Source organism: Narcine bancroftii, chromosome 3 (assembly GCF_036971445.1).
Source record: "Narcine bancroftii isolate sNarBan1 chromosome 3, sNarBan1.hap1, whole genome shotgun sequence".
NCBI classification, from domain to species: domain Eukaryota; kingdom Metazoa; phylum Chordata; class Chondrichthyes; order Torpediniformes; family Narcinidae; genus Narcine; species Narcine bancroftii.
Window position 1 is genome coordinate 247,238,253 of NC_091471.1, and position 26,727 is coordinate 247,264,979.

At 44.5% G+C, this 26,727-nt stretch overlaps 2 protein-coding genes across 6 annotated transcripts in view; one reads left to right on the forward strand and one right to left on the reverse strand.

Moving 5' to 3' along the window:
• The window catches only part of dnmt1 (DNA (cytosine-5-)-methyltransferase 1), a 102,816-nt gene extending 77,891 nt beyond the window's left edge, over window positions 1-24,925 (forward strand). The window contains exon 34 of the mRNA XM_069927424.1: window positions 24,640-24,925. Coding sequence (XP_069783525.1) covers window positions 24,640-24,752 — 113 coding nt within the window. The 3' untranslated portion in view covers window positions 24,753-24,925. The remainder of the gene's footprint in view (window positions 1-24,639) is intronic.
• Window positions 8,943-23,679, reverse strand: p2ry11 (purinergic receptor P2Y11). 5 transcript variants are annotated; one of them, XM_069927431.1, is made up of 5 exons: window positions 23,618-23,679; window positions 22,525-22,610; window positions 20,098-20,189; window positions 14,852-14,956; window positions 8,943-13,517 (listed from the first exon to the last, which is right to left on the reverse strand). In XM_069927431.1, exon 5 carries the CDS (start codon window positions 12,796-12,798, stop codon window positions 11,815-11,817), a length of 984 nt encoding a protein of 327 aa, XP_069783532.1. In that variant the 5' UTR covers window positions 12,799-13,517; window positions 14,852-14,956; window positions 20,098-20,189; window positions 22,525-22,610; window positions 23,618-23,679; the 3' UTR covers window positions 8,943-11,814. The 5 variants fall into 5 exon arrangements, with proteins under 5 accessions (XP_069783532.1, XP_069783531.1, XP_069783533.1 ...); XM_069927430.1 differs by lacking the exon at window positions 20,098-20,189; XM_069927432.1 differs by lacking the exon at window positions 20,098-20,189 and having other exon boundaries at window positions 14,852-14,966.
• Window positions 24,926-26,727: the final 1,802 nt, after the last annotated feature.

Below are 26,727 nucleotides of genomic sequence, written 5' to 3' on the forward strand. Positions count from 1 at the left end.
CAAGTAGGAGTTTATTCAATGCAGAGAACTGTGTGGACATTCTCTTTAGTGCCCCCTGGGTAGAACTCACATTAAGGGTCTGCTCAGTCCCGAATCAAGCACAAACGTTACTCCAATACTGAAGAAGCATCACACAATAGAGGGGTAATACAGAGTAATGCAGTTATCTGTATTACAGGTAATACAGGAAGTGTAGCACACCATCAGAGGGGCAGTACTGAGGGGGTATTGAGGGGGTACTACACTGTCAGAGGGGCAGTACTGAGGGACTGTTGCACTGTCAGAGAGGCCACCTTTTAGATGATATTTTAAACTAATGGCTCTTCTGTCAGGTGGACCTGCCACCATTTCAGAGTCATGGCTTCATGGAGAGATACAGCATGGCTGACAAAGGAGATTAAGAGCAGTATCAGGTCTCAAAGAAACAAGTATAAGATGGCAAAGCAGAGTGGGAGGTTAGAGGATTGGGAGGCCTTTAAAAACTAACAGAGAGAAACTAAAAAAGTCATTCAGGAGGGGAAAATGAAGTATGAGGGCAAATTAGCAATTAATATAAATTGGGATAGCAAAAGCTTCTTCAGATATGTTAAAAGGAAGAAATTGGTTAGGGCCAAAATTGGGCCCTTGAAAACAGAGAAAGGTGAAATTATCAATGGGGACATTGTCACATTTGTGGCCCGAAATGTGAAGTTAATAACACTACTACCATAGATTTTACCAGTTAAATATCTCCGTGTCTTTATTCTCCAGTTTTCATTGTTCCTCCATTTCGCGCTCTTCTCTCTCCCTCATACCATCTGACTTCCAGTCAGGTGAATACATCTCATGCATATTCATTATCATGATATCCCTCCTTTTACCAGAAATAAACTTTACACCTTAATGTTGAAATGTAAACACCGTCACCTTATCAATATCCCTCGGAACCAACAAACAATTTCAAACAAACAAACAAACAAGTTCAAACTCCTTCTACACACAATGTAACATAAACATGTCATAACCAACGACAAATACAATAACTCAACTAAACAAAAATGTACTTCATACAGCACTCATACACACACTTTATGATATATGATCAAATCACTGTCCCAATGTTCTATTATCATTCCAACTGTCACAAACTTTCCCTTTCGTGATAATGCGGGCACAATTAGAAATACGGCACAAAGTCTTCGTATCGTTTAAGTGGTTTCCTGTCTCGTTTCAGCCTTCCTGCGATGCTATCGTCGCCACTCGGTTGTTCACTCTCAGCGTCGGAAACACTGCTCGGTACGGCCTCGGGTGTTTCTGGCACTCTGGTCACTTCATCAGGAATGCTGGTAACTGCCTCAGGAACATCATCTGGTCCCTCAGGTTGAGCATCTCGTATTGGACTTTCAACCACCTTGCTCGATATCGCTCTGGACTGGTACCTTTTTACACCAGACACATTTCTTTTGTACAGGACTCCAGCTGGAGACTTGACTGTTACCATACTGCCACTTCTGGATACAACAGTGTAGGGTTGATGGTAATAAGGTGTGTCTAGCTTACCACCACTCTCTTGCCGCACCAGAACATTATCTCCAGGCATGATGTCTGAGTACCTGGCTCCACGTCTCGAATCTGTGTACAGCTTTGCTGCTCCTTTCTTTTCAGCATCATGGTCCCTCATCTCCTGGTCGTCTCTGATTTCCTTTATTTCGGGCATTTTTGTGCGGATTTTCCTCCCGAAAAGTACTTCTGCAGGACTTTTTCCTGTGGTTGCATGAGGCTTTGCCCGATAGACAGCTACATAAGATAGCAATGCTTGTCGCCAATTTTGTCCTTCTGCGTGAGCAATCCGTAATCGTTTTTCAATGGACTGATTTTGTCTCTCTACTTCCCCGTTGGCTTGCGGCCATTTCGGAGTTACTTTATGATGGTGGATACTTTATGATGGTGGTCCTCATGTATTCAGCAAATGTCTCTGAAATGAACTGTGGACCATTGTCAGAGTATAGCGTAACAGGCAATCCATATCTTGCGAAGATCTCTGCTAATGCTTGTATTGTTTTTTCAGTGGTCGTTGACCTCATCACAGTGTACTCATAGTATCTGCTGTAGTAATCTATCACTACCATGATTGATTCACCAGTCGGTAAAGGTCCAAGAAAATCAACGGCTACGTCGATCCGCGGTCCTGTCAGGAGTTGCGTACTCCGGATCGGCTCTGGAGGATTACTCCTACTTGTGATTTGACATCCATGGCAGGTTTTGACGAATTTCTCTGCGTCTTTATCACAACCTGGCCACCATACTTTACTCCTGAGGTTTTGCTCGGTACCAACAATACCTAGATGACCTTCATGAGCTAAGGATACGATCTTCGGTCTCAACCTCTGCGGTATCACCAATCTACAACCTCTCAATACACACTGTCCGATGCAACAAAGTTCGTCTCTAATGGGAATGTAAGCCTTGTGAGTACACTTGTCCCATTGTCCACTCTGGATACATTCTCTCACTTCCATGAGTTCTGGGTCATGTTCGGACTCTCTCTCGACTTCCTTCGTGGTCACAGCTTTCGGTGTCGACTGAATAGCTACGAAGCATACAAAGCTCTCTGCTTCTGTCCCCAATTCTGACTTGGATTGTGGGCATCCATCCTTCACCAATCTGGACAGCGGATCAGCAATGTTTGCTTTCCCGGCAATGTGAACTACTTTATACTTGTAGTTGTCCCCATTGATAATGGGATTCGAACCCACGCATGCACAGCACAATGGATTAGCATTCTCAGACAGAGAAAGAAGCACTCGGACTTGTATGGGGCTGTGAGAGGTTCCATGCATATTTGTATGGCATTGAATTTGAACTCATCACAGATCATAAGCCATTAGAGGTGAACTATGCCGCTAGATCCAAACCGTGTGCCAGAATAGAGCAATGTTTGCTTTCCCGGCAATGTGAACTACTTTATACTTGTAGGGTTGGAGTCGGAGCACCCATCACTCCTCACCTCCGTTGCGTTCTGGGGTGCACGTGCAATAGCCTTCACCTTGGCCTCTGCTGGGTTTAGTCCTTCCCGTGTAAGTCTGTGTCCCATGAAGTCCATTTCTGACACACCGAACTGGCACTTGTTTCCATTCACGGTAAGGCCTTCCCCCTGTAGTCTAGATAGTACACGCCTCAACCCTCTGTTATGCTCTTCCTTTGTAGGCGCATAGACTATGATGTCGTCAGAAATGTTGGCAACTTCAGGAACGCCTTGAATCACTCGATGGATTTCATACTGGTAGATCTCAGAAGCTGCATTAATGCCGAACGATAGTCTCTTGTATTGGTACAATCCACAGTGAGTCACAAATGTTGTTACATCTCTGGATTCTGGGTCCAGCTCTAATTGATGATAGCCCCATTTTAAATCAATTTTTGAGAATATCTTACTGGTAGTTAACTCCTGATGTATCTCCTCCATTGTTGGTATAGGGTGTCGTTCTCGAATTATAGCTTAATTGGCCATCCTCATATCAACACATAGTCTTATGTCGCCATTTGGTTTGGGCACAATCACTACTGGGCTGACCCAATGTGTCGAATTTTCCACAGGTTCAATAATGTCTTGCGCGATCAACTCTTTAATTTTGGCTTCGACTCTCCCACGAAGTCCAAACGGAGTTCTGCACACCGGTTGCGCCTTGGGTTTGACCGTTTTGTCCACCCCTAGCTTTAGTTGTCGACCTTTCAGCTTTCCTACTCCCTGGAAAACTGCGGGGAATTCTTGCTTCATATCCTCGTATGACTGAACTGAATTGACACGAGCTCCAATGTGAAGTATTGCCAGGTCTTGCGCTGTGCGTCTACTCAGCAATGGTTCTCCCCTCTCGTCTATGACAACAAATTCTGCTTCGGTGTACTTATCACCAGCTTCAACAGTTGCAGTAAAACATCCAATGGTCTGCAATGGCTTGGTTGCTGTGTATGGATACAGTTTCTTGGAGCACTTCTTTGATGTACAGACGATCTTTTTCCTTTTCAATTTCTCCCATAAATGTCGGTCAATTACATTACTGTCATGCCTGAGTCTACAATGACCTGAACTGTCACGCCACCAATTATCACTGGGACCTTCTCATGATGTACATCATTCAATGTAAACTGATAGTATTTCTGCCCATCCTGGTTGTCATCATCATCGTCACTTTCTGGGTCACCTTCTATATGGCGAATAGTGTCTTTCTTTCCAGGATACTTTCCTTTCCCTCAAGCTTTGCCTTTGGAAGCTGTGCTCTTCCCCTTCTGGTCTGCATTGAACTTGCTTTTGCACTTCTTTGCAAAGTGGTCCTTACCTCTGCACTTTCTGCAAACTTTGCCTTTTGCTGGGGAGCATGGGTCTTTTCCAAAATGACCTCTGTTTCCACATCGTTAACACTCCACGTCATGTGTCGATGTATATCTTGGCTGGTTATGGTGATGTGAGAGCCTCTTAACTTGCTGGCTTGAGTTGTCCTTCAGGGTCATGGTATGAAATTGCCCCTCAACAGCCTCTAATGCAGCAGCAATGGCTAAAGCATCGGTGAGCTTCAACTCACTCCCTTTTTCCAGCAGACATCTCCTGAGCTTGTCTGATCTGCAGTGCTGCACGACTTGATCCAATAATAGGTTGTCCAAATCAGCTGCCATGTAATTGCATCGAACAGCCAGCTGTCGCAATCTCATCACGTATTGAGCAATCGTTTCTCCATTTTCTTGTTTCGTTCTCCGAAACAAATGGCGTTGAAATGTACCATTCGGTGTGACTACATAGTGTGCATTCAATGCATCGACTGCTTTCTGGTATTCATCCTTCCTTCCTGTATTTAAAAGTGTTTTAAAAGTTTCCCAAACTGCGGGTCCTGCGGTGAAAAGAAGTAACGCCCTCCTCTGCGCTTTTTGTTCCACCGTACCGCTATCGAGAAATAGGCCACGACTGTCGGCGTAGGCTTCAAATTCTTCCAGCCATGCCTTCCACTTCACACTCACAGTGCTTGCATCATCCATCGGGTCAAAATGAGGAACACCTCGAAGTGTTAGAAAGTCAGCTTCTGCGCCTGCCATGAGGAAACTTTTTCACCAATTCAAAAATCAAAATTCTTATCACATTGAAGTTCCAAAATGTTGTCGTTTTAATCCTCGTCGCCAATGTCACATTTGTGGCCCAAAATGTGAAGTTAATAACACTACAGGTTTTACCAGTTAAATATCTCCGTGTCTTTATTCTCCAGTTTTCATTGTTTCTCCATTTCGCACTCTTCTCTCTCCCTCATACCATCTGACTTCCGGTCAGGTGAATATATCTCATGCATATTCATTATCATGACAAACATGGAGATGGCTGAGAAATTTAACAATTACTTTGCATCTGTTTTCACCAAGGAGGATATAGGTTATGATCAGAATAGGGGTCGGAGTCAAGCAGTATCTTGGGACTTGGTGAAATTACCAAAGGAAACAGAGAATTCAGATCCAGAAGCAGGTGGCTGTGGGTAAATTGCTAGAGCTGAGGCCTGATAAGTCCCCTGGGCCTGATGGGCTGCATCCCAGAGAGAGGTTGGTCTGGAAATTGTGGAAGCACTGGTCGACATTTTCCAAAGTTCTTTAGATTCCGGGGAAGTGTCTGCAGACTGGAGTGGTTGATGTTGTACCCCTTTTTAAGAAGGGAAGGAGAGAGAAAATGGGAAATTATAGACCGGTCAGCCTGACGTCGGTGGTGGAGAAGATATTGGAATCTATCATAAAAGGAGTAATAGCAGAACACTTAGGCAGGAATAATAGTATCGGTGCTGGTCAGCATGGGTTCCTTAAAGGAAAATCTTGCTTGACTAATCTCCTGGAATTTTTCGAGGACGTAACAAGGAGGGTGGACTCGAGAGAGCCAGTGGATGTGATGTACTTGGACTTTCAGAAAGCCTTCGATAAAGTCCCACACAGGAGGCTAGTTTCCAAAATCAAGGAGCATGGTATCGGGGGTTGGGTGCTGTCATGGATAGATAAGTGGTTGAAAAATAGGGAACAAAGGATTGGGATAAATGGGTCATTTTCTGGATGGCAGGATGTGACAAGTGGGGTCCAGCAGGGGTCGGTGTTGGGTCCTCAGTTGTTTATCATTTATGTAAATGATTTGGATGAGGGGATTAATAACTACATATGCAAATTCGCAGATGACACTAAACTGGGTGATAGTGTGAAGTGCGAGGAGGATGTCAGGAAATTGCAAGGGGACTTGGACAGTTTAGAGGAGTGGGTGGAAAGATAGCAGATGAAGTTTAATTTGAGTGTGGTGCGCTGTTAGACAGAATCAGACACACACAAGGTAAAGACTGTACAACAGGCTTTAATCCACAAAGACTTCCACAGAGCCAGGCTGGCTGTGGCTGCAGCAACTCTGTGTGAAGCCTTGGGAGGCCGGAGCAGGCTTATATCCCGGAGGGTGATTGACACCCGACCGGGTGGAACTTGATCCATTCAGGCCGACTGATTGGCAGGGAAGGCCATTTAAGAGTGTCCCCTTACACTCCTTCAGGTACAGAGGTTTCCCCCTGCAGTAGGCCGGTGGTGTACCACCACAGTGAGTAAATGCGAGGTTGTTCATTTTGGAGGCAGAAACAAGAGAGCCGAATATTATTTAAATGGAGTTAAGTTTGTGAGTGGGGTAATGAAAGGGATCTGGGTGTACTTGTTCATCAGTCACTGCAAACTAGCATGCAGGTTGAGCTTGCGGTGAAGAAGGCGAAGGGTATGTTGGCTTTCATAAAGAAGGGATTGGAGTATAAGAGTAGAGAAGCCCTCCTGCAGTTGTACAGGGCCCTGGTGAGACCTCACCTGGAGTATTGTATTCAGTTCTGGTCCCCATATTTAAGAAAGGACATACTTGCTATAGAGGGAGTGCAGCGCAGTCTTACAAGGTTAGTTCCCAGGATGGCAGGATTGTCATATGCGGATAGGTTAGAAAGACTGGGCTTATATGCGATGGATTTTAGAAGGATGAGGGGAGATAAGATTGAGGTATTTAGGATTATCAAAGGGCTTGACAGGTGAAATCAGAGCACATGTTCTCAATGATGGGTGAGACTAGGACTAGAGGGCATAGGTGAGCCCACCTCACTGACAAAAGGCAAAGGAGGAAAAACCGAACACCCAACCCCAACCAACCAATTTTCCCCTGCAACCGCTGCAACCGTGTCTGCCTGTCCCGCATCGGACTTGTCAGCCACAAACGAGCCTGGAGCTGACGTGGACTTTTTACCCCCTCCATAAATCTTCGTCCGCGAAGCCAAGCCAAAGACAGGGAAGGCCATTTAAGACAGATATGAGGAGAATTTTTTTTACCCAGAGAGTTGTGGGTCTGTGAAATACATTGCCACAGACGGTGGTGGGGGTGGATTCATTGGATAGATTTAAGAGAGAGTTGGATAAGGCTCTTGTGGGCAGGGGAGTTAAGGGTTATGGGGATAAGGCTGGGATTGGTTATTGAAAGGGAAAGATCAGCCATGATCTGATAAATGGCGGTGCTGGCTCAACAGGCCAATTGGCCTACTCCAGCACCTAATGTCTATTGTCTAACAGGCCCTTCAGCCCATCAAATCCATGCCATCTATCAACAGTCATTCTGTGAATCAGAAGCATTCTCCCTGGTCTTCTGAGCAATGTTAATCTCTCAAACATCTCTAAGTGATGTGTGTGTATGTTCAGCAAAGTTCTTTGGTTCACAGTCCAATCTCACTGGTTGCACAGAAGTTAACATTCATAAAGTTCACTGGGCTTTGGTGGTTAACCGGTAAATGATTATTACTCAGGAAGGTTCTTGTTGGTTTTCAGAGAGAGAGTTTTCCGTGTTCCAGGACATCCATAACTTATTCCTTTTTAATCAGCCACTCCAGTATCTTGCTGTCGAAAATTGCCCCCTTCAGGGTTCTCCAGATGATAACCTCTTTCTTTCAGGTCAGCACAGAGTTTGTTTCTGCTTCTCCTATTCCAAGGGAAACACCAGACAGCCAGTCCTCTCCTTTGATCAGGCTGTCTTCCAAAGCTTGCCAGTTTGTCCTTCTGGAACCGATGTCTGTGTTTCTCTCTCTCTCTCTCTCTCTCACTCTCTGTCTCTGAGAGCAAAGCCTCTTTCTTTTCTGCTCTCTGCCTGCAAAGATCACATGACCTTCCAGACATTAAGTTCTGTTTTCCAGACAAAGCTGCTACTGTCTATTGTTACATTTGTTGCCTTTTGCAAATAACAGCCCATCATGAGTCTCTTGCAAAAGCTCCTGCAAATATTTTGGGCTTTAAGTGTTTATGTGTGACCTGCTCTAACAAATCTTTCCCAATTTATCTTCCAAACATCTCTATATACTTTGTCACACTGTTCATAACCTGCACTAATCTCCTTTTCCTGAAATTAGAACCAGATCCTTTGTTTTTTCCTACCAGTATTTGTGTCAGTCTAAATGATTGTACCTGATTCCACCATGTTCTCTGACAGTAAATTCCTGATATTAGCCCTCAAATCCCTTTCAAAACTCCTTCCTCCCACCTTAAAGCACTGCATTCTTTAAATTTATAATTTTAAATGCAACATTCCGCCCATGAGCCCCTGCCCCCCAAATACACCAAATTAACCTTCAATCTTCTGTACATTTTTGAGGGTGGGTGGAAATTGGAGCACCCAACATAGGTCAGGGGGAGAACATACAAACTCCTTTAGCCCACACAGATATTGCCCTGCTGAGGTGATCCACAAAGTATTCGGCTGTCGAAGGGTAACTAGGAGCAGGAAGGCTGTTCATCACGGAGTTCAGAGTTCAGCCCCTTGCAAGCGAAGCATTCAGACCAACACGATTAAAGGAGTCTGCGGACAATTCAGAGATTGGTTGAACGAAAAATGCAGTTAAATAGAAGATTGTGAGAAACAGAAGGACCTTCACAGAAATTGCTCGAGACAAAAATTGAGAACAAAGAACATTTATTATACAACAATGCAAAGTTGGGTGCTTCCCCTTACCCTGGGAATACACACAGATACTGGGGCTGACCCAACTTTTATACATTTCATTTCAGCACAGAGATACCTTCCCCCCAACATTCTTCTGCCTCCTGGATTGGTTTAGCATTAGGTAATTCTGCCCACGTGGATTCTAACTTCTTATCAGTTTATGTGTCTTCCTGCAAACTTGTTAGCCAGAGAAGTATCATGTCTTTGTTCTTCACTCATTAATCAATCCCTAAGACTTGCTAAAGCTATCTACTTGTTATCCTGTTTTGAAGACCCTTAGTTTATTACACTTTTACAACCCTTCCTCTCATTCCAGCATCCTGATTTAACCCATAATACTTCATCTCTAATGAGCATTTGCTTGACTCCTCACATTCCAGTATCCCTTCACCTTAAGATAACCCATAATACTTTATTCTTAATTGGCACTTGCTTCCAGTATCTCTGGACTCCTAACATTCCAGTATCCCTCACAAGATGAAATAGAATTTAACCAATACAAGTGCAAGGTGGTCATCAGGGCAAGTGAGAGATTTTCCTTTATTTAGGTAAGCAGAGAAATTTAAGAGCTGGAAGGTTAGACAGGAACTGAGAACATCACGAGTAAGGCCATGCCCTGAGTTCTACACACCCCAATTCTATGGTTGGCTCTGGGGAGATTCACCGCATGTACTCATGTAAAAGTCGATCTCATGTGAAAGTTGACCTCCTATTTTTGCCAGCCCAAAATTCAATTTTTCATATATCTCATGTGAAAGTTGACCCTAGTGTCCGACCGGCCACACATCAGAGCACCTGACACCTCCAAAGTGGACTCTCACCTCAGCCCCTGCTGCCCACCAATTCAAGCTCCCGATGCCTCCAATGTTGACTCCTGCCTTGGCCCCGGCCTCTCGCCCCATCGGAGCTCCTGACCAGTGGCGGATTAACCATTAGGCTTAAGCCCAGGGGCCCGGAAGGGAGGAGGGGGAGTCCCGGCAGGAGCGGGGACGTCGGGCTCCCAGCATAATAACTAATACAAGTTATTTAACGTAACTTAACATTATTCTATTCAACGAAGGGTGGGGCAGGGGGGGGAAGGTCAGGGGCGGTGCTTTAGTAAAGCTCAGCCTAGGGGCCCAGGTGGTAGTTAATCCACCATTACTCCCGACGCCTCCAACATGGACTCGTAGCCGTTCGCCCATTAGAGCTCCCAATGCCTCTGACAAATGCAGATACTTACTGCAGTCCTGACCCCCTGTAGTAGGACATGTGTTTTGAATCAGACTCTATTATTACTTTAATTCATGGTGTTAATTGTTTAGAGATTATTATTCAAGGATACAGTATTTTGGACTCTCGTGTGAATTTCAGCCCTTCAAAAGTAGTGTCCATGTCATAGTCAACCGCATAAATGATACCAAAAATTCAACTTTTACCCGAGTATGTACAGTTCCTGGATGTCTCCAGGATCGGGAAATTGGTGCAATGAGGAAAGGTCAGACAGTCCCTTTGGAACTATGGGGGCTGAAGTGAGTCTTTGACAGTTCACAGGAAAAGAGAGCATCGCGTTTCTGAGAGGTGGAGGAGTAAGGAGAGAAAGAGATTTCAGCAGAGGGGAGGGATAAAGTACATCCCCCCCCACCCTGCTGTTGACTGTGGGGATCTGGATTTCAATGCCCGAGAGGGACAGAGACCCCCTGCCACGTTTAGATTGTGTTTGCAGGAGCGAGGGGTCAAGCTGAGAACATGGGAACCTGCATAACCTGGAGCAAAAAAAAACAAACTGCAGGTCGAGAAGCGACAGAGGATTAGTCGATGGTTTGGGCTCAGATCCGTGCATCAGGACTGGAGGGGCCAAGGAATCAGCCATGATCGTATTGAATGGCAGAGCAGGCTCGATGGGCCATTTTTGGCCTACTCCTGTTCCTACTTCCTATGTTCCTACGTTCCTATGAATTAGGCTGGCATGAATCCTTATAGTCATTGAAAAGTCAGATCCTTAAAAAAATGTTTACATTTTGCTTACAACGTGGTAGAAGCCAATTCTGGCCATTTAATCCCGTGTCGCCCAGTTCAGAATCAGAATCAGATTTTATTGTTATGAACAAGTCATGAAATTCGGGGTTTTGTGGCAACATCACAGTTCATACGTTCATATTATAACCATCTTATGACATTACTATAAATAATTTTAAAAAAATACTGCATAAAAAGTCATCGATCATTCAGGAATCTGATGGCGGAGGGGAAGAAGCTGTCCTTGTGGCATTGAGTGCCCTGTACCTTTTCGCCCAATGGTAGCAGTGTGAAGAGGGCGTGGGGCCTGGGTGGTGGGGGATTTTTGAGGATAGAGGCAGCTTTTTTAAGACACCGCCTCAAGTCGATGTCCTCAATGGAATGAAGTCTGTGATGTCACAGGCTGAGTTAACAAACCTCTGAAGTTTATTCTTGTCCTGAGTTGGTGCCTCCGTAGCAGGCAGTGATGCAATCAGCCAGGATGCTCTCCTGTAGAGGTTTACGAGAGTTTTCGGTGATGTACCGATTCTCCTCAAACACGACACAAAGTATAGCCGCTGGCGCGCCTTCTTCGTGGTTGCATCCACATGGAGGCTCCAGGACAAATTGTCGGAGATGTTGGCACCCAAGAATTTGAAGTTCTTGACCCTCTCCACTACAGAGCCCTCAATGAGGACTGGGTCACATTCCCCTGATTACCCAACTACACCCAATTGACCTACAACCCCAGTACATTTTTGGAATGATGGGAGGAGCACGCAGAGGAAACCCATGCAGACAAACTCCTTACAGAGAGTACCGGATTTGAGCACCTTAACAGCACCGTGCTATCTGCGCTGCTCAAGTAGCGGTAGATGATTCTGGCAATTGGTCATTGTCACCTCATCCCCCTTGGTGCTGACCCTCTCCCTTCTGCAGGGCCCACACAGCGCCTTCAAGTTGTCCAGCTGGCTGGCGTACAGCACTGGGTGGATGCACATGTTGAGGGAGACCAAGCCCTTGCTCAGCTGGTAGGCTGCGTATACATGTCTGACTCTCTTGTCCAGGCGGTGCAGCCGGCGGTAGAGGTTGACATTCCGCAGGACCACGTAGGGGAAGAAGGACACGGCGTACAGCGTGATGACGGTGCAGACCAGCAGGCCCACCCTCCTGCGCTCAGCCATGTCCACACTCTGACTACGCAGAACCACCTTGAGAATGGAGATGTAGGACAGGAAGGACAGCAGGAAGGGCACGGCACAGCCAACCACTGCCATGAAGAGGGAGTACTTTAAGTAATGGGGCAAAGCCTCGTTGCTGGCAGAACCCAGGCACTCAGATCGGTTCGCCTTCACCTTGATCTCGGAGAAGACAAAGACAGGCGAGGTCAAAATGCCGGCGAGGGCCCACACCATGAGGCTCACGATCTTGGTGCGCTTTAGCGTCAGGTGTTTCCGGGTGAACATGGGGTGCACGATGCCCAGGTAGCGATTCAGGCTGATGCAGGTGATGAAGAAGGCGCTCCCGTACAAGTTCCAGGTGAAGAGGAAGCGCTCGATCTTGCAGAGAGCTGGCCCGAACACCCAGTGCTTGTTGTTGGAGTAGTAGATGATCAGCAGGGGCAGGGTGATTACGTAAAGCAGGTCGTTCACCGCCAGGCTGAAGGCGTAGATGATGCCTGAATGCCAGCTCTTCCTTTGTTTCAGGAATAGACCGATTGCCAAGGTGTTGCCAACAAAGGCCACAACAAACTCCAGGCTAAACATCGGCGGCAGCAATGTTTTCTGTATGTCAGCAAATGATGAATTGAACATGCTGCTTCCTCCCATCATGAGCTAACTGGTTTCCTCACCTTCTCAATCTCTCCTTTAAATGTTTCAATGTCAATCTTTCTCTCTCTCTCTCTCTCTCTCTCCCTCTCAGTCTCTCTCCCTTTCTCAGTCTCTCTCTCTCTCTCTTTCCTTCTCTCCGTCTCTCGCTCCCTCTCTCTGTCTCTCTCCCTCTCTCAGTCTCTCTCCCTCTCCCATGCTCCCTCTGTGTAGCCTGACTGAGAGTACTCAAGACCAGAGAGAGTACAACATGCTTTTATTGTAAGAATAACACACAATAGTCTTTGGACTTTACTGGGGTTTAGGCGGGGATCCAGGGTTTATTTCGAGATATGTGGGGGTGGAGTCGGGGGAGGAGCCAGTCCTTAAGACATCACACCAATAGTGAATTCCCACAATCTCCCTCACAATCTCTCTCCTGGTCTCTCCCCACTCTCTCTCTCTCTCCTCCTGTCTCTCCCTCACTTTCTACCTCTCCTTGTCTCTCGCTCACTCTCTGTCTCTCTCTCTGCCTTTCCCTCACTCTTCCTTTCTCTCCCTCCCTCTCTCCAGCTCTCCTGCTCCCTCCCTCATTCTCCCTTTCTCCTATATGTATATATGTGTGGTATGTACTAGGTGCCTCTCCCTTTCACTCTTGATTTTTCAGTCTCTCCATGCAAGTCCCCCTTTTATTTGCGATGATTTCACCTCCTCGTGACGCTACATGAAGTTTCCAAGAGATCCTGGAAGATAAAGTGAAAATGAAACTGTATGACAGGTATCGACACTTCATCTCCATCTCCAGACTTACTTCCACCCCCCACCCAAGACCCTGTCTCCTGCTTCAAGCCTTCTTCCTCATCCTGGACCCCCGGCCAGCTGCCCGCTCTGGACCTTTTTATTTACAACAGCTGCTGAGACATCAACTGGCTCAATGTGACCGCCCAACACCCCTCCCACCGTATTCGAATTTCACTGCCTCCGAATGCTCTGCCCTCTCTCTCCGCAGCAACCCTCAACCTCGCTGTCAAACCCGTCAATAAGGGCGGTGCTGTCGTGGTCTGGCACACTGACCTCTACCTTGCTGAGGCCAGTCGATAGCTCTCAGATGCCTCCATCTCATACCTACCCTTCCCACTGGACCTCGCAACTGCACATTAAAGCCACTGCTTCCAACACCATCTCTAACCTCTTCACCTCTGGTCACCTCCCTCCCACAGCCGCCCACCTCATTGTCTCCCGCCCCTTGCGCTCCCTGTTTCTACCTTCTACCCAAGATACACAAACCCAACCATTCAGGTTGACCCATTGTTTCTGCCAAACTAGTTTAATCTTATCTTGATTCTCTCTTTTCTCCCCAGGTCCAATCCCTCCCCACCTACATTCGCAACACTTCACATGCTCTCCATCTCTTCAATGACTTCATCTTCTCTGAACTGGACCACCTCATCTTCACTATGGATGTTCAACCCTATATCTCTATCCCCCCACACAGAAGGTCTGAAAGCACTTTACTTGTTCTTGGACCAAAGACATGACCAGTCACCCTCTACCACCACCCTCCTCAGAGAAGACGCCTCTCTGTCACCTGAACGTGCCAGCTGAAGGAGAGTTGCATCCAAGCAAATGCTGGGCTCCTCCGGACTGTGGTCGTAGTCACTGTTGCATTCCCTTCCCCTCTCCAAGCCCTGTATCTCTTTTGAGATATCTTCAGACATTTAATGTTGACCTCTTATTTATGTCAGCATTTAATTGTGCCAACTTTGGCAGCCCTGCCTTCAGCTGTCAAGGATCTGAGTTTTGAAAGCAATGTACTATTTTTTACCGAGTTTTTGGTTATGTAATCTAATGCCCCAAAGTATTTTTTTAAAACCGAATAAATGCTTTGCAACATTAAAGTCACCAACTAAACGTAAGGCACTGTTGTTAAATTTTTACCTACCTGATGGCGAGAGAAACAATATTTAATAGGATATTAAATCTTATGTTAAATAACTTAGGATTGTGTCATGAGCTGAATTCACGATGCTGTGTTCAGGTGCAACGGGGGATGCTCCGAGCCGGAGAATATACCTACCTGAGGAGGATTAGGTTAGTGCTCCTCGGGGCTGGGTTCTCCACTGCCACCCAACAGCCGCATTGGGGTAGAATAGGCTGCTTTACAGTCGGGTATTCTGGCCACCTGAAAGAGGCTTATGTGAGTGGGAAACAAAGGTTGAGAATCGCTGGTATTTGACCCCAGCATCTGCAGACGTGTTTGTTTTAATTAAAAGAAACAGATTAAGTGACTGATTTCCAAAGGACTGGTGACTCAGACATTTAAATTCGCCCCACTCCCATTCTTACCTCTTACTCTGCTCTGAGTTCGAGGAACAGCATCTGAACTTTGTCTTGGCATGTTACAACCCTCAGAAATGTGCACTGAATTCTACCATTTCTGATAATCAGATACCACATCCACTGTTACAAAACTCCACCTTGCATTTTCTACACGTTTGGTATTGCTCACTCCTCCAAGTTACACCCCTGCCCCCCCCCCCCCCCCGCCCACCCTACACCCTCTCTCCTCATCATCTTTCCTGGAACCCACCCTCCCTCTACAAGAAAGTAAAACTCGGAACCCTGCAGATGCTGTGAGGAGCTCAGCCGGTCTTGCAGTGTCCGTGGGAGGTAAAGATATAGGTGATGATATGTATTTGCAGTTGTTGCTCTATGTATAAGTGGCTGGCCCGCCCACTGATGACTCAACCCTATGTAACTCCTCTCCGTGTGACCTGGCCATAAAGGTCGACCTCCCTGCCCCCTTCCAATCATTCAAGCACATGGAGTTGGGCCATCTGAAATCTAGTGTATTAAAGCCTATCATTCCTCACTCAGTCATTGATAGAGTGCATCAATATACAGTAAAACCTCATTAGAATGCGGTAGATGGGGTCCAAGATTTCATACCACATTACAGCTGAGTCGCGGAACAGATGCATATATGTCAGAGTGCCCATGGATAATCAACCCTAAATATTACCAGTTTTCGAAGGATCCACGATCTATAACTAACAATTTCAATGAAAGAAAGCAAGCACATTCTTTTAATATTGGGGTTATGAATTTTAATCAACTTATTTAACAGAAAAATGGAGTTTTTCCCAATATTTTCCCTCAAAATGACCACTTAAAAGGAGCTGCCATTACAGATCAAAGTGATATATAATTTCAATTGGTTCCCTTTGTCATCTTGATCAAAGAAACAGATTTTAAGGGCAAAATAATCTGTCAACCCCATCCTTTTTTCCATCCATCTATCTTTCAAAATTTGCAAAGTTCAGGGCCCACAGACACCCGCTCTGTAAGCGATTCCACGGATTAACAAATCGTGTTCTAACGAGGTTTCAGTGTATTACCAACAGACCAGGCCTGAGCCCTTGTTCAAGGTATAAGCGGGCAGGCATCTGAATAAAGATTGGGAAGAGGAAGAGAGGAAGGGGGAAGAATGGGGGGGGGGGAGTGCAGACCAAAAGGTGTTAATAAGATATGATAAGAGGAAAGAAAGAATTGAGGATTGGAGATGGTGGTGGGGGGGGAGAGATGGGGATGGTTTTAACAGAAACCAGAGAAATCGACGTAAATGCCATCCGCTTGGAGGGCACCCAGATGGAAGATGAGGTGTTGTTCCTCCAATTTGTGGGATGGTTTCAGTCTGGCAGCACATGCTCTGCACTACAACCCTGCTCTGCCAATGCCCTCCTTCCTCTGCAACGTAACCCCACCTGCATTTTCAACTCTCCCGACTTCAGGTGGGAGATCACTGACCTGATCTTCAGTGGCACTTTCACAAGATCACCAGACAAAGGAACAGAAGGAGGCCACTAGGCCCATCAAGTCTGTTCTATAAATCTACACTAAGCTACTCTACACTAGTTCCAATTTCCGGCCTTTTCCCCTCACTAATGAGATACTTGTCTATTTCTTGTTTAAATACTCCAGAAGACTGAAAGCACTCAGTCATGTGGCAAACTAATACAGAGTGATGCTGACCCACGCTGACTGAAGATAGACTCCTAGTTAGGCAAATTATTGGAAGGTGTTCTAAGAGATCGGATATACAATTATTTGGATAGCTAGAAACTGATTAGAGATAGTTAACAGAGCTTTGTGTGTGGTAGGTCATGTTTAATCTCTTCTCAAGAAAGTTACCAGGAAAGTTGATGAAGGATGTGTCTACATGGACTTTAGTAAGACCTTTGACAAGGTCCCACAAGGGAGGTTAATCAGTTATGTTCAGGTGCTCGATATTCGACGGGCGAAGCCAGAGAGTAGTGGTGGATGACTGCTTCTTAGACTGGAGCCCTGTGACCAGTGGTGTGCCTCAGGGATCAGTGCTGGGACCATTGTTGTTTGTCATCTATAATCGATGATCCAGATGATAATGTGGTGAATTGGATCAGCAAGTTTGCAGATGACACTGAGATCGGAGGTATTGTTGACTGTAAAGAAGGTTTTCAAAGCTTGCAGAAGGATCTGGACCAGCTGAAAAAATGGGCTGAAAAATGACAGATGAAATTTAATGCGGATAAGTGTGAGGTGTTGCATTTTGGAAGGAGAAATCAAGAAAGGTTGAACATAGTGAATGGAAGGGCACTGAGGAGTGCGGTAGAACAGAGGGGTCTGGGAATACAGATACATCATTCCGTGACAGTGGCATCACAGGTGGATGGGGTTGTAAAGAGAGCTTTTGACATATTGGCCTTCATTAAATCAAAGAGCACAGGAATTGGGATGTAATGGCAAAGTTGTACAAGACATTGATGAGGCCAAATTTGGAGTGTTGTGTGCAGTTTTGGTCACCAAACAACAGGAAAGATATTGATAAGATAGAAAGGTTTCAGAGAAGATTTACTAGGATGTTGCCCAGACTTTAGGAACTGAGTTACAGGGAAGGGTTAAACAGGTCAGGACTTTATTCCCTGGAGCACAGAAGGATGAGGGAAAATTTGATAGAGGTATTTAAAATAGACAGAGTAAATGTAGGTTGGCCTTTTCCACTGAGCGTCAGTGAGATACAAACCAGAGTGAAAGGGAAAAAGTTTAGGGAGAACTTCTTCACAGAGAGAGTGGTGGGGGTGTGGAATGTGCAGCCGGATGAAATGGTGAATTCAGGATCAACGTCAACATTTAAGAAGATTTTCAAAGTATTGCAAAAATTCAGTTTACCGGAGAAGTATGTTAATTGGATTAAAGCATTATATAAGGGACCGTTAGCGAAAGTAACAGTAAATGGACATGTATCAAAGCAATTTAACTTAAGCAGGTCAACGCGGCAGGGATGCCCACTATCACCGTTATTGTTTGCGCTAGCTATAGAACCACTAGCAGAATTGATAAGAATAGATAATAATATAAAAGTAATAAAAATAAAAGACAGGGAATATAAATCAGTCTATTTGCGGATGATGTGATAGTATACTTAACAGAACCAGAACTATCAATAAAAGAATTATATAAGAAATTGAAGGAATATGGAGAAGTGTCGGGATACAAGATAAACGTAAATAAAAGTGAAGCAATGCCTATGAATAATGCGGATTTCTCAAAATTTAAGAAGGAATCCCCATTCAGATGGCAAATGCAGGCAATAAGATACCTAGGTGTACAAATAAACAAAAGTCTAGCCCAATTATATAAACTCAATTACAATCCACTAATGAAAAAATTACAGGACGATTTAGAGCATTGGAAAGAGCTGCCACTAACACTGATAGGAAGGATAAACTGTATTAAAATGAACATTTTTCCAAGGATACTATACTTATTTCAGGCATTGCCAATACAACTGACAGAAAAATTCTTCAAAGAGTTAAAGAAAATAATAAGGAAATTTTTATGGAGAGGGGGGAAACCGAGGATAGCACTAGATAAATTAACAGAATGGTATAAACAAGGAGGCTTACAATTGCCAAACTTCAAAAATTATTATAGAGCCGCACAATTAAGATACCTATCAGATTTTTATCAAACAAGGGAAAAACCAGACTGGACGAGATTAGAATTAGATAAAATAGGGGAAAAGATACCTGAACACATATTATATAAATGGGACGAAAAATTGGTACAACATAGAACTTCTCCAGTATTACATCATCTCCTCAATATTTGGAAGAAGATTCATGTAGAAAGAAATAAAACAAATTATCAATTACCAAAACTAATATTGACGCAAAATAAGCTACTCCCTTTTACAATAGACAACCTTTCCTTTAGAAAATGGGGAAAAAAAGGGATTAAAAGAATAGAAAATTGTTTTTCAGGAAGTAGATTCTTATCCTTTGAACAAATGAGAGATAAGTACAATATAACTGGAGATACAGCGCTGGCATATTACCAACTGAGATCCTACTTTAAAGATAAATTAGGAAGCAATTTGAGTTTACCAGAGGGAAGTAACCTTGAATATGTGATTACAGATACAATGTTAATCAAAAGATTTATAACAAATATGTATATTAAACTGCAAGAAAAGGAGAATGAGGAAACAAATGGTAAAACTAAACAAAAATGGGAACAAGATTTAAATATAAAGATAAAAAAGGAAACATGGGAGAAATTATGTTCTGGAACGATGAGAAATACAATAAATACGAGGCTACGTATGACACAATATAATTGGTTACACAGACTATACATTACACCGCAAAAGTTAAATAAATGGGACCCAACAGTATCTGATAGATGTTTTCGATGTAAAAAAGAAATGGGAACAATTCATGCAATCTGGACATGTGAGAGAGTAGAAAAATTTTGGGATGATCTCAATCAGATATTAAATAAAATAACAGAAAACAATATACCAAAGAATCCAGAGATCTTTCTCCTAAGTAACATAAAAAATAAAGAATTTGGAATTGACTTGGAGTATGCACAAAAAAGATTTGTTAAGATAGCCCTAGCCGTAGCAAAAAGTATTTTCAGTTTACCTTCCCTCATCGTGCTTGCAGGTACCCTAATGAGTGTTTTATTTGGGCGCCTGCCTACATTTTACTCATACCTTGATGAAGGTCTTCAAATCTGAAACATTGGTGATGCATCTTTATCTTTGCTGTATAAAGTTCACTGTTTGACCTGCTGAGTTTCTCCAGCATTTTGTGTTTTAACTTCAGTCATGGTGCCTGAAGACTTCATGTTTTACCCCAATGGGTGTGGGCAATGGTTAAATTCCCCAATGACCTATCCAGAAGTTTGATGGAATGCAAATTCAGTTTAGGATGTGAAATTCAAATTATTTATTACTAACAATGCTGTATCTCTGTAAAAGCAAAATGTTTTACTCACACCCTTACGAGCGTTCCCCAATCTGCTTTACATGTGGTTTCAAACTTACAACTCAATCAAGGATGAACAATAAATGCTGACAGATTAGAAACCTGAAGCAAAAACAGGAAATTCTGTAAATGATCTCTTCTGTGGAGATAGAAGAAATTAACAGGAAACTTTTATTTTTGCTATTTTTGCCTGACAGTACCAGCCTTTTCTTCCCCCTGCCGAATTTAACAGAGAACCCACAGTGCTTGCCTCTCCTCCTTGGGATTCAGTGAAGATTCAGTGATACCCACTCTGGCCATGCACACCAGGGCGAACAGAAACATGGGACCGTGATTTGGTTATAAAATACAAAAGACTGCAGGCACTGCAGCATTGAAGTAAAAACACAACACTGGAGAAACTCAGCCAGTCAAAGATAAAGAAACGTAGCCATCATTTTGGGCTTGAGCCCCTCATCAAGGTACTTTGGACTATGATTCTTGACTGTCTTTTGGGAAAGATTTGCAGTTCCATAGCAATACGCATTGGCAGCACATGGAGAAACTCAACGCGTCACATAGCATCCACAGGCTACCCTTTAAGCGCTTCGTACCCAGGCCCTTTGCTTCCGCATGGACGTTGCGTGGCCTGCCGGGTTTCTCCAGCATGTGTGTGCATTGAACTCAACCCCAGCGTCTGCAGACTTCCCTGATTAACTCCGTTCAGCTGCCACGTCCCTGGGAGGGATGCCTGCCCTCGCTTCCAAAGGGAATTCGGTGGGAGCCTCGCCCATCGCTCCCCTGCTGCCTGATGAAGGGCTCAGACCCCAAAACGTCGGTTACCCTTTACTCCCTCTGGATGGTCCATGACCTACTAAGTTCCTCCAGCACGTTTGTTTATTGCACATGGCCCAAACATCAGCAGAACTTTCCTGCTTAACTATAGTATTTTTTAAAACATTCTTTTCAGGACATCCCTAAACTTGCCATCATTTCAGTAATCCTTAAACTTTACAAAAGATATAACTGCAACCAGCAAGGTCCCAAGAAACAGCGTAGATATAAAGTCCAGATAACCTGTCTAATAACTGTGGTGATACACCACCAGCCTACTGCAGGGGGCAACCTCTGTACCTGCAGGAGTGTAAGGGGACAGGACAACACCTGGCTGGCTGCCAATCAGTCGGCATAAATGGATCAAGCCCCACCTGGTCGGGTGTCAATCACCCTCCGGGATATAAGTCTGCGCCGGCCTCCCGAGGCCTCACACTCAGCCACAGCCACAGCCAGGCTGGCTCTTTGGAGGTTTTTGTGGATTAAAGCCTGTTGTACAGTCTTTACCCTGTGTGTGTCTGATTCTGTCTAACAGTGCCCCACAATAACACTAGACAACAAAGTTTTTTCAAAAGGGTTTCCTTCTGAGAAAAAACAACAGGGGATTGTGGCAGCCAACATCAAGATGAACACAATTCCAGATTTGTACCACATAGGGAAGTGGGAGAAACGTTAACTTTGATTGAAATTAGCAGATTTAATATCATAATGAGCTCTCAGGTTGGCTGCACTTGCTGTGCAATAAATACGAGGAGCCCAGGGTTAGTCTGGGTCACCAATTTTACAACCGAAGTAGAGCTCATGGGCTTTCTTAATAGGTTCAGATGTTCTGCATCTTTGAGCATTTTCACCACAAATTTACCAGAATGTATTGTCACTGACGAGACATTTCTGCTGTACTGAAGCTTCCTAAAGAAAATAAATGCTATTACCTGAAGAGCATCTGCATCAACATGCGATCAGTCGACATCAATGTAATGCACAACATCTGTGTCGTAGCCTGTCCACATCTATCCTGACTTAGCTGACAACATTTGCAAGGCACCTGCACTGAGGCTGGACTGACTAATCGAGCTTCCTTTGCAGGCTGATAGACTTATGACAGGAAATCACTGAAATAGATTATACCTTAGAAATTGTATGTGTTAGGAAAATGTTAAGGCAATTTTCGTGATCAGCAGCCCAAAATCCATAAAACACACCCAAAAGCATTCAGGAAGCACTTGTCGGCTTGGCTGAGAAGCAAAAATAATTCTCCTGGCCCTTGTTCAAAGTGTCTGCATTCAGCACGAGGTGCAGACTTGGTTAAACATGTCACCAGGATGGTGGCATTCAGACTGCAGCTATACAGAATAGAGAAATCCAGTCCAGACAAATCACAGCTTCATTTGTTGGACAGAAGGGGAAGTGAGTTACTTTTCTCTTAGAGAGAGAGAAAGAATCGTCTGGATTTTCATCCAACACTGCAGAACCAACAACAGAAATCTTAAATTCAAGTTGAAGGGAGAACACTCGTCACTGTTCCACAGTTCCACGATTACCACAGGGAACTCGATGCGCAGTCACTGTTGAATGAAATGCAAGCATGAGAAGAGGGCCTTTGCGTAATCTCAATCACACTCACCTGCCTCCTTGCCGAGAACTCCCAGGGCCAGCCAGCTCTCCTCTTCTGGTCGCTCCTGCCAAGTGAGCTTGCAGGCGCTTTATTTCCTGCAAAAATGCAGTCAAGTTGATACAGGCGTGGATCACAGAACAAGGGGTGGAGCTAGTTGGGAGATGACAAGCTCTGAGAATGAAGTGAAAAGTGTTTGCTGTGTCAGCGTTCAGAGCAGGAAACTAAACAATTATTTAAATTTAAAATCTGTATTTATAAGAAAGGAAATAGGGCAGAAGGAGACCAGACTCCATTGCTTAATCCTCCTCCAAGCTACAACTCCCCAGCCCCACTCCCATCCCCTCACTGAGTGGCCAACCATTCGCCCCAATTCAGGAAAAAAAACACAATTTTGGAGAAACTCAACAGGTCAAACTGTTCACTTTATACAGCAAAAATAAAGATGCATCACCGACGTTTCGGGCCTGAGCCCCTCATTAAGGTGCAACCATAACGTCCGATGGTTCAACCCCTTAGTTCCTGGAGAGACAGTTATGTAAATAAACTCAATGCCGGAGAAACTCAGTGGGTCAAACTGTGTATTTTATAGCGTAAAGATAAAGATACATCCCCAAAGTTTCAGTCTTGAGCCCATCAATGTAGGCAGGTGCCTGAATTAAATGATGCGGGGGGAGGGGAGGGGAGCACAGGCAGGAAGATAATTGGTAGATAAGGGAGGAATAAGCCTCCCTTCAACTTGATGAAGGACTCAAGCATGAAACGCTGGTGATGTAATTTTATCTTTGTTGTATAAAATGCACGGTTTAACCCACTGAGTTTCTCCAGCGCTGTGTTTTTACCTCATCCATGGCATCTGCAGCCACAAAAGTGCTTTACCCCATTCCATTTCAAACCAATTTATAATCAACAACGGTATAGACAAATGTTCCCTCCAGCATCGCTTGAAACCCACGTGGTGACAGAAGAACATGCAAACTCCACACAGTCAGCACTAGAGGCCATTATTGAGCCCAGGTCACTGGAGATGTGAGGCAGTGACTCCACCAGCGTGAAGTTTCATTGCTTGAGTGTTGTATCAACATTGCAAAAACAAAAGACTTACGTTTACTTTCTGCCTTTCGTGCCCCTTTAAGGACAGTCGGTGTTCACATTCCCCTGTGAGGACTTGACAGCAATGATGTTGATGAGAGTAACTGATCTCTGTCACTCTGCACTTCTGCTGTGACAGATTATGTTGTGTTTTATATTGTATATAGATATGTTTTCAAAAGATAAAGGAGGGAAAAACCCAACACCCAACAGCCAACCCCAACCCACCAATTTTCCCCTGCAACCGCTGCAACCGTGTCTGTCTGTCCCGCATCGGACTTGTCAGCCACAAACGAACCTGCAGCTGACATGGACATTACCCCTCCATAAATCTTCGTCCACGAAGCCAAGCCAAAGAAGAAGATATGTTTTAAAGGAGATAAACTGTGGCAGGTTTTAGGGTAGGTCACATACAAACACTTCAAAACAGATCTCATTTAGAATACTGGAGCTTTGCTCAAGCCAGACAGTTCGAGTCCGAGTGCCTTTTCAAAAGCTTTGTGGAATGCCTATAGAAACTTCACTAATGGATTGTTGTTTGGAAAAGCAACAGATGTAAGAACCTTCCTGAGTGGTAACCATTTACCTTTCAAGCACCAAAGCCTGGTGAACTTTATAAATGTTAAATTTTGTTCACAGTATAAGAATTGCCTGCAACCAGTGAATGTGGAGGAATGAGAAGTGAGATTGGACCAAAGAACTTTTTTGAACATACACACACATTACACACATGTGTGCTTAGAATTAGAAGGGGGTTAAGTTAGGTTAGTTAAGTTAATAGTGATAAGTTAGAGTTTGATCCTGTTTTCATGTTTCAAGATAATTAAAAGCAACTTTTGTTTAAGTAACCATTTGTCTTCTTGAATATCTACTGCTGCTGGGTTTTGAGGTCCTCTTGGCCCGTAACACTGTGGACTACTTGGCTGCTTGCTAAACAAACTTTCTCTTAATACCGTGGCATTTTATTGATTTTTTAAAAATTCTCTCTGTGTTGCACAGTTTGTTTACATTTCTTTATTTGTTTACTTGCCCTAGAGTGTGGTAACAGGCCCTGTTGGCCCATGAGCCTGTCCTGCCCAATTGACCTACAACCCCTGGTACGTTTTCAAGCAGTGGGAGGAAATCGGAATGTTGAAGTCAGCCCATGATGTAATAATCCACCTGCATTGAATTCGCCCATCGTTATTGAATGAAGATCTACCAGGCCCAATGCCTGAAGAGGGCGCACAAAATCAGTGAACCGGTGCGGACTCGAAAGGCCAACATGGCCTGTTTCCGCTCTGTAAATGGTTATATGGTTATGGTTAAAACAAACGGCAAAGAAAATCAGCAGAACCAATGAAGCGTACAGCAGTTTCTTCATTTCACCTTGGTAACGCATGCGGGAGTAAGGAATGAAAGAGTTTAGTAACTTGTCTCTACACTGAACCCCAACTCAAAGCAGTGGAGTGTTCACCATAATTTATATACCTTTTGGGCAGGGCTCTGCATGAAACCCTTACAAGCTTCACATGAGTTTCACACACCTGGCAAATTGTGTTTGCAATAATAGCTGTCTTGTGATGTCTAGAAATTGTCTGGGAAGATCAGAGTGCCCCTATCCCAAGGCATATTGATAAACTACTATCTTACAAACAGAAGGAGGTCATGTTAAAAGAGAAACTGCATTCCCACCAACACATAAACAGCTGCGATTAGGGTTTTATCTCATCTTATCCATTTACCCTTCGTTAAAGGGGTCCAGTACGGTCACCTTCCACGTTACAAGGTCAGGTTGTTACTACATGGTTATTCACAGGAGCTGACTGTGTGCGTGTGTGTGTGTGTCTGGAGTCCAGATGGAGTGTCTGAACGGAGCATAGAGTTCATCTACCACACTTCCTTTATAACATCATACCAACACTTAAAAGTATTTAATTTGTTGTTAAGCAGTGTCCTGAGAGCAAAGTGAAAAGAACGATAAAAATTGAAATCTAATTTTCAGAACTGAAGTCAAAGAGAACTGCAAATGTTGTTAGATTTTTAGAATTTAGAGCAGTAGTTTTCAAACTTTTTCTTTCCACTTTAAGTGATCCCTAAAACATAGCTTCTCTGTGATTAGTAAGGGACTACTTAAGGTGGCATCTGAATGGGGTAAAAAGGTTGAGAATCACTGCTCTGGACCCAATTGGAATTGAAATATTTTGCTTGAGAAAAATTGTCATTGGCCCATTTCCTTTGAAGTTCTGAAACCGTGCACATAACGAGACCATGAGGTACAATTAAAACAGTTTCCTTTCCACCCACATCCCCCTTACTAATCATAGAGCACCTATGGCATCAGGATTAGTGAACGGAAAGAAAAGGTTTTAGGGGAACCAATGATCCGATTACAGGCACACAATCCTTTATCCGGTCATCTAAAATTCCAAAATCTAGCAAGTGGGGAGAGAGACGGCAGCGCGAGTCGGGTGGGCGAGAGACCGGCACCACGAGTCGGGCAGGCGAGAGACTGGCAGCATGAGTCGGGCAGGTGAGGTGAGGGGGGGATGGCAACGCAACTGGAAGGGGGTGAGGTTGGATACGGCAGCACAATTCAGGTGGGTTTAAATCTGGCTTTCCGAAATCCAGAAAAATCCGAAATTCGGAACACTCTGTCCCCCAAGGGTTCCAGATAGTGTACCTGTATAAGGATACAGGTATTAGCTCATAACTAAGGGTAGGGCCTCACAGTGGTTTTCAAAATGGTTCTAGGTTTAGGCAGGAAACCAGGGTTATAAGTGAGCAGATGGGGCAGGGCCAGCCATCAGCACAACACCCTACCAATTCACTGCACCCGCAGCGGTCTTAGAAAGTAAAGGACAGCGACCGTTTCAGGCTTGAGCCCTTCGCCAAGGTACGAGCAAAGAAAACGGGCAGGAGAGGGTGAGGAGAGGAGGGCGGAAGGGACAGGGGGAGGAACACAGCCCACAGGCAAGAGGTGGATGCGGGTGGGAGGGTAAACGAGGCAAAAAGCTGCTAGGGTGAGCTCTCTGAAAGGAGAGGGAAGGGATGGGTGGCTGGGAGAAAGGAGTCAGAGGGAGAGATATCAGGGAGGAGGGGTTTAATGGAACATGATATAGAAGTGCAGAGTTATAATCAGTT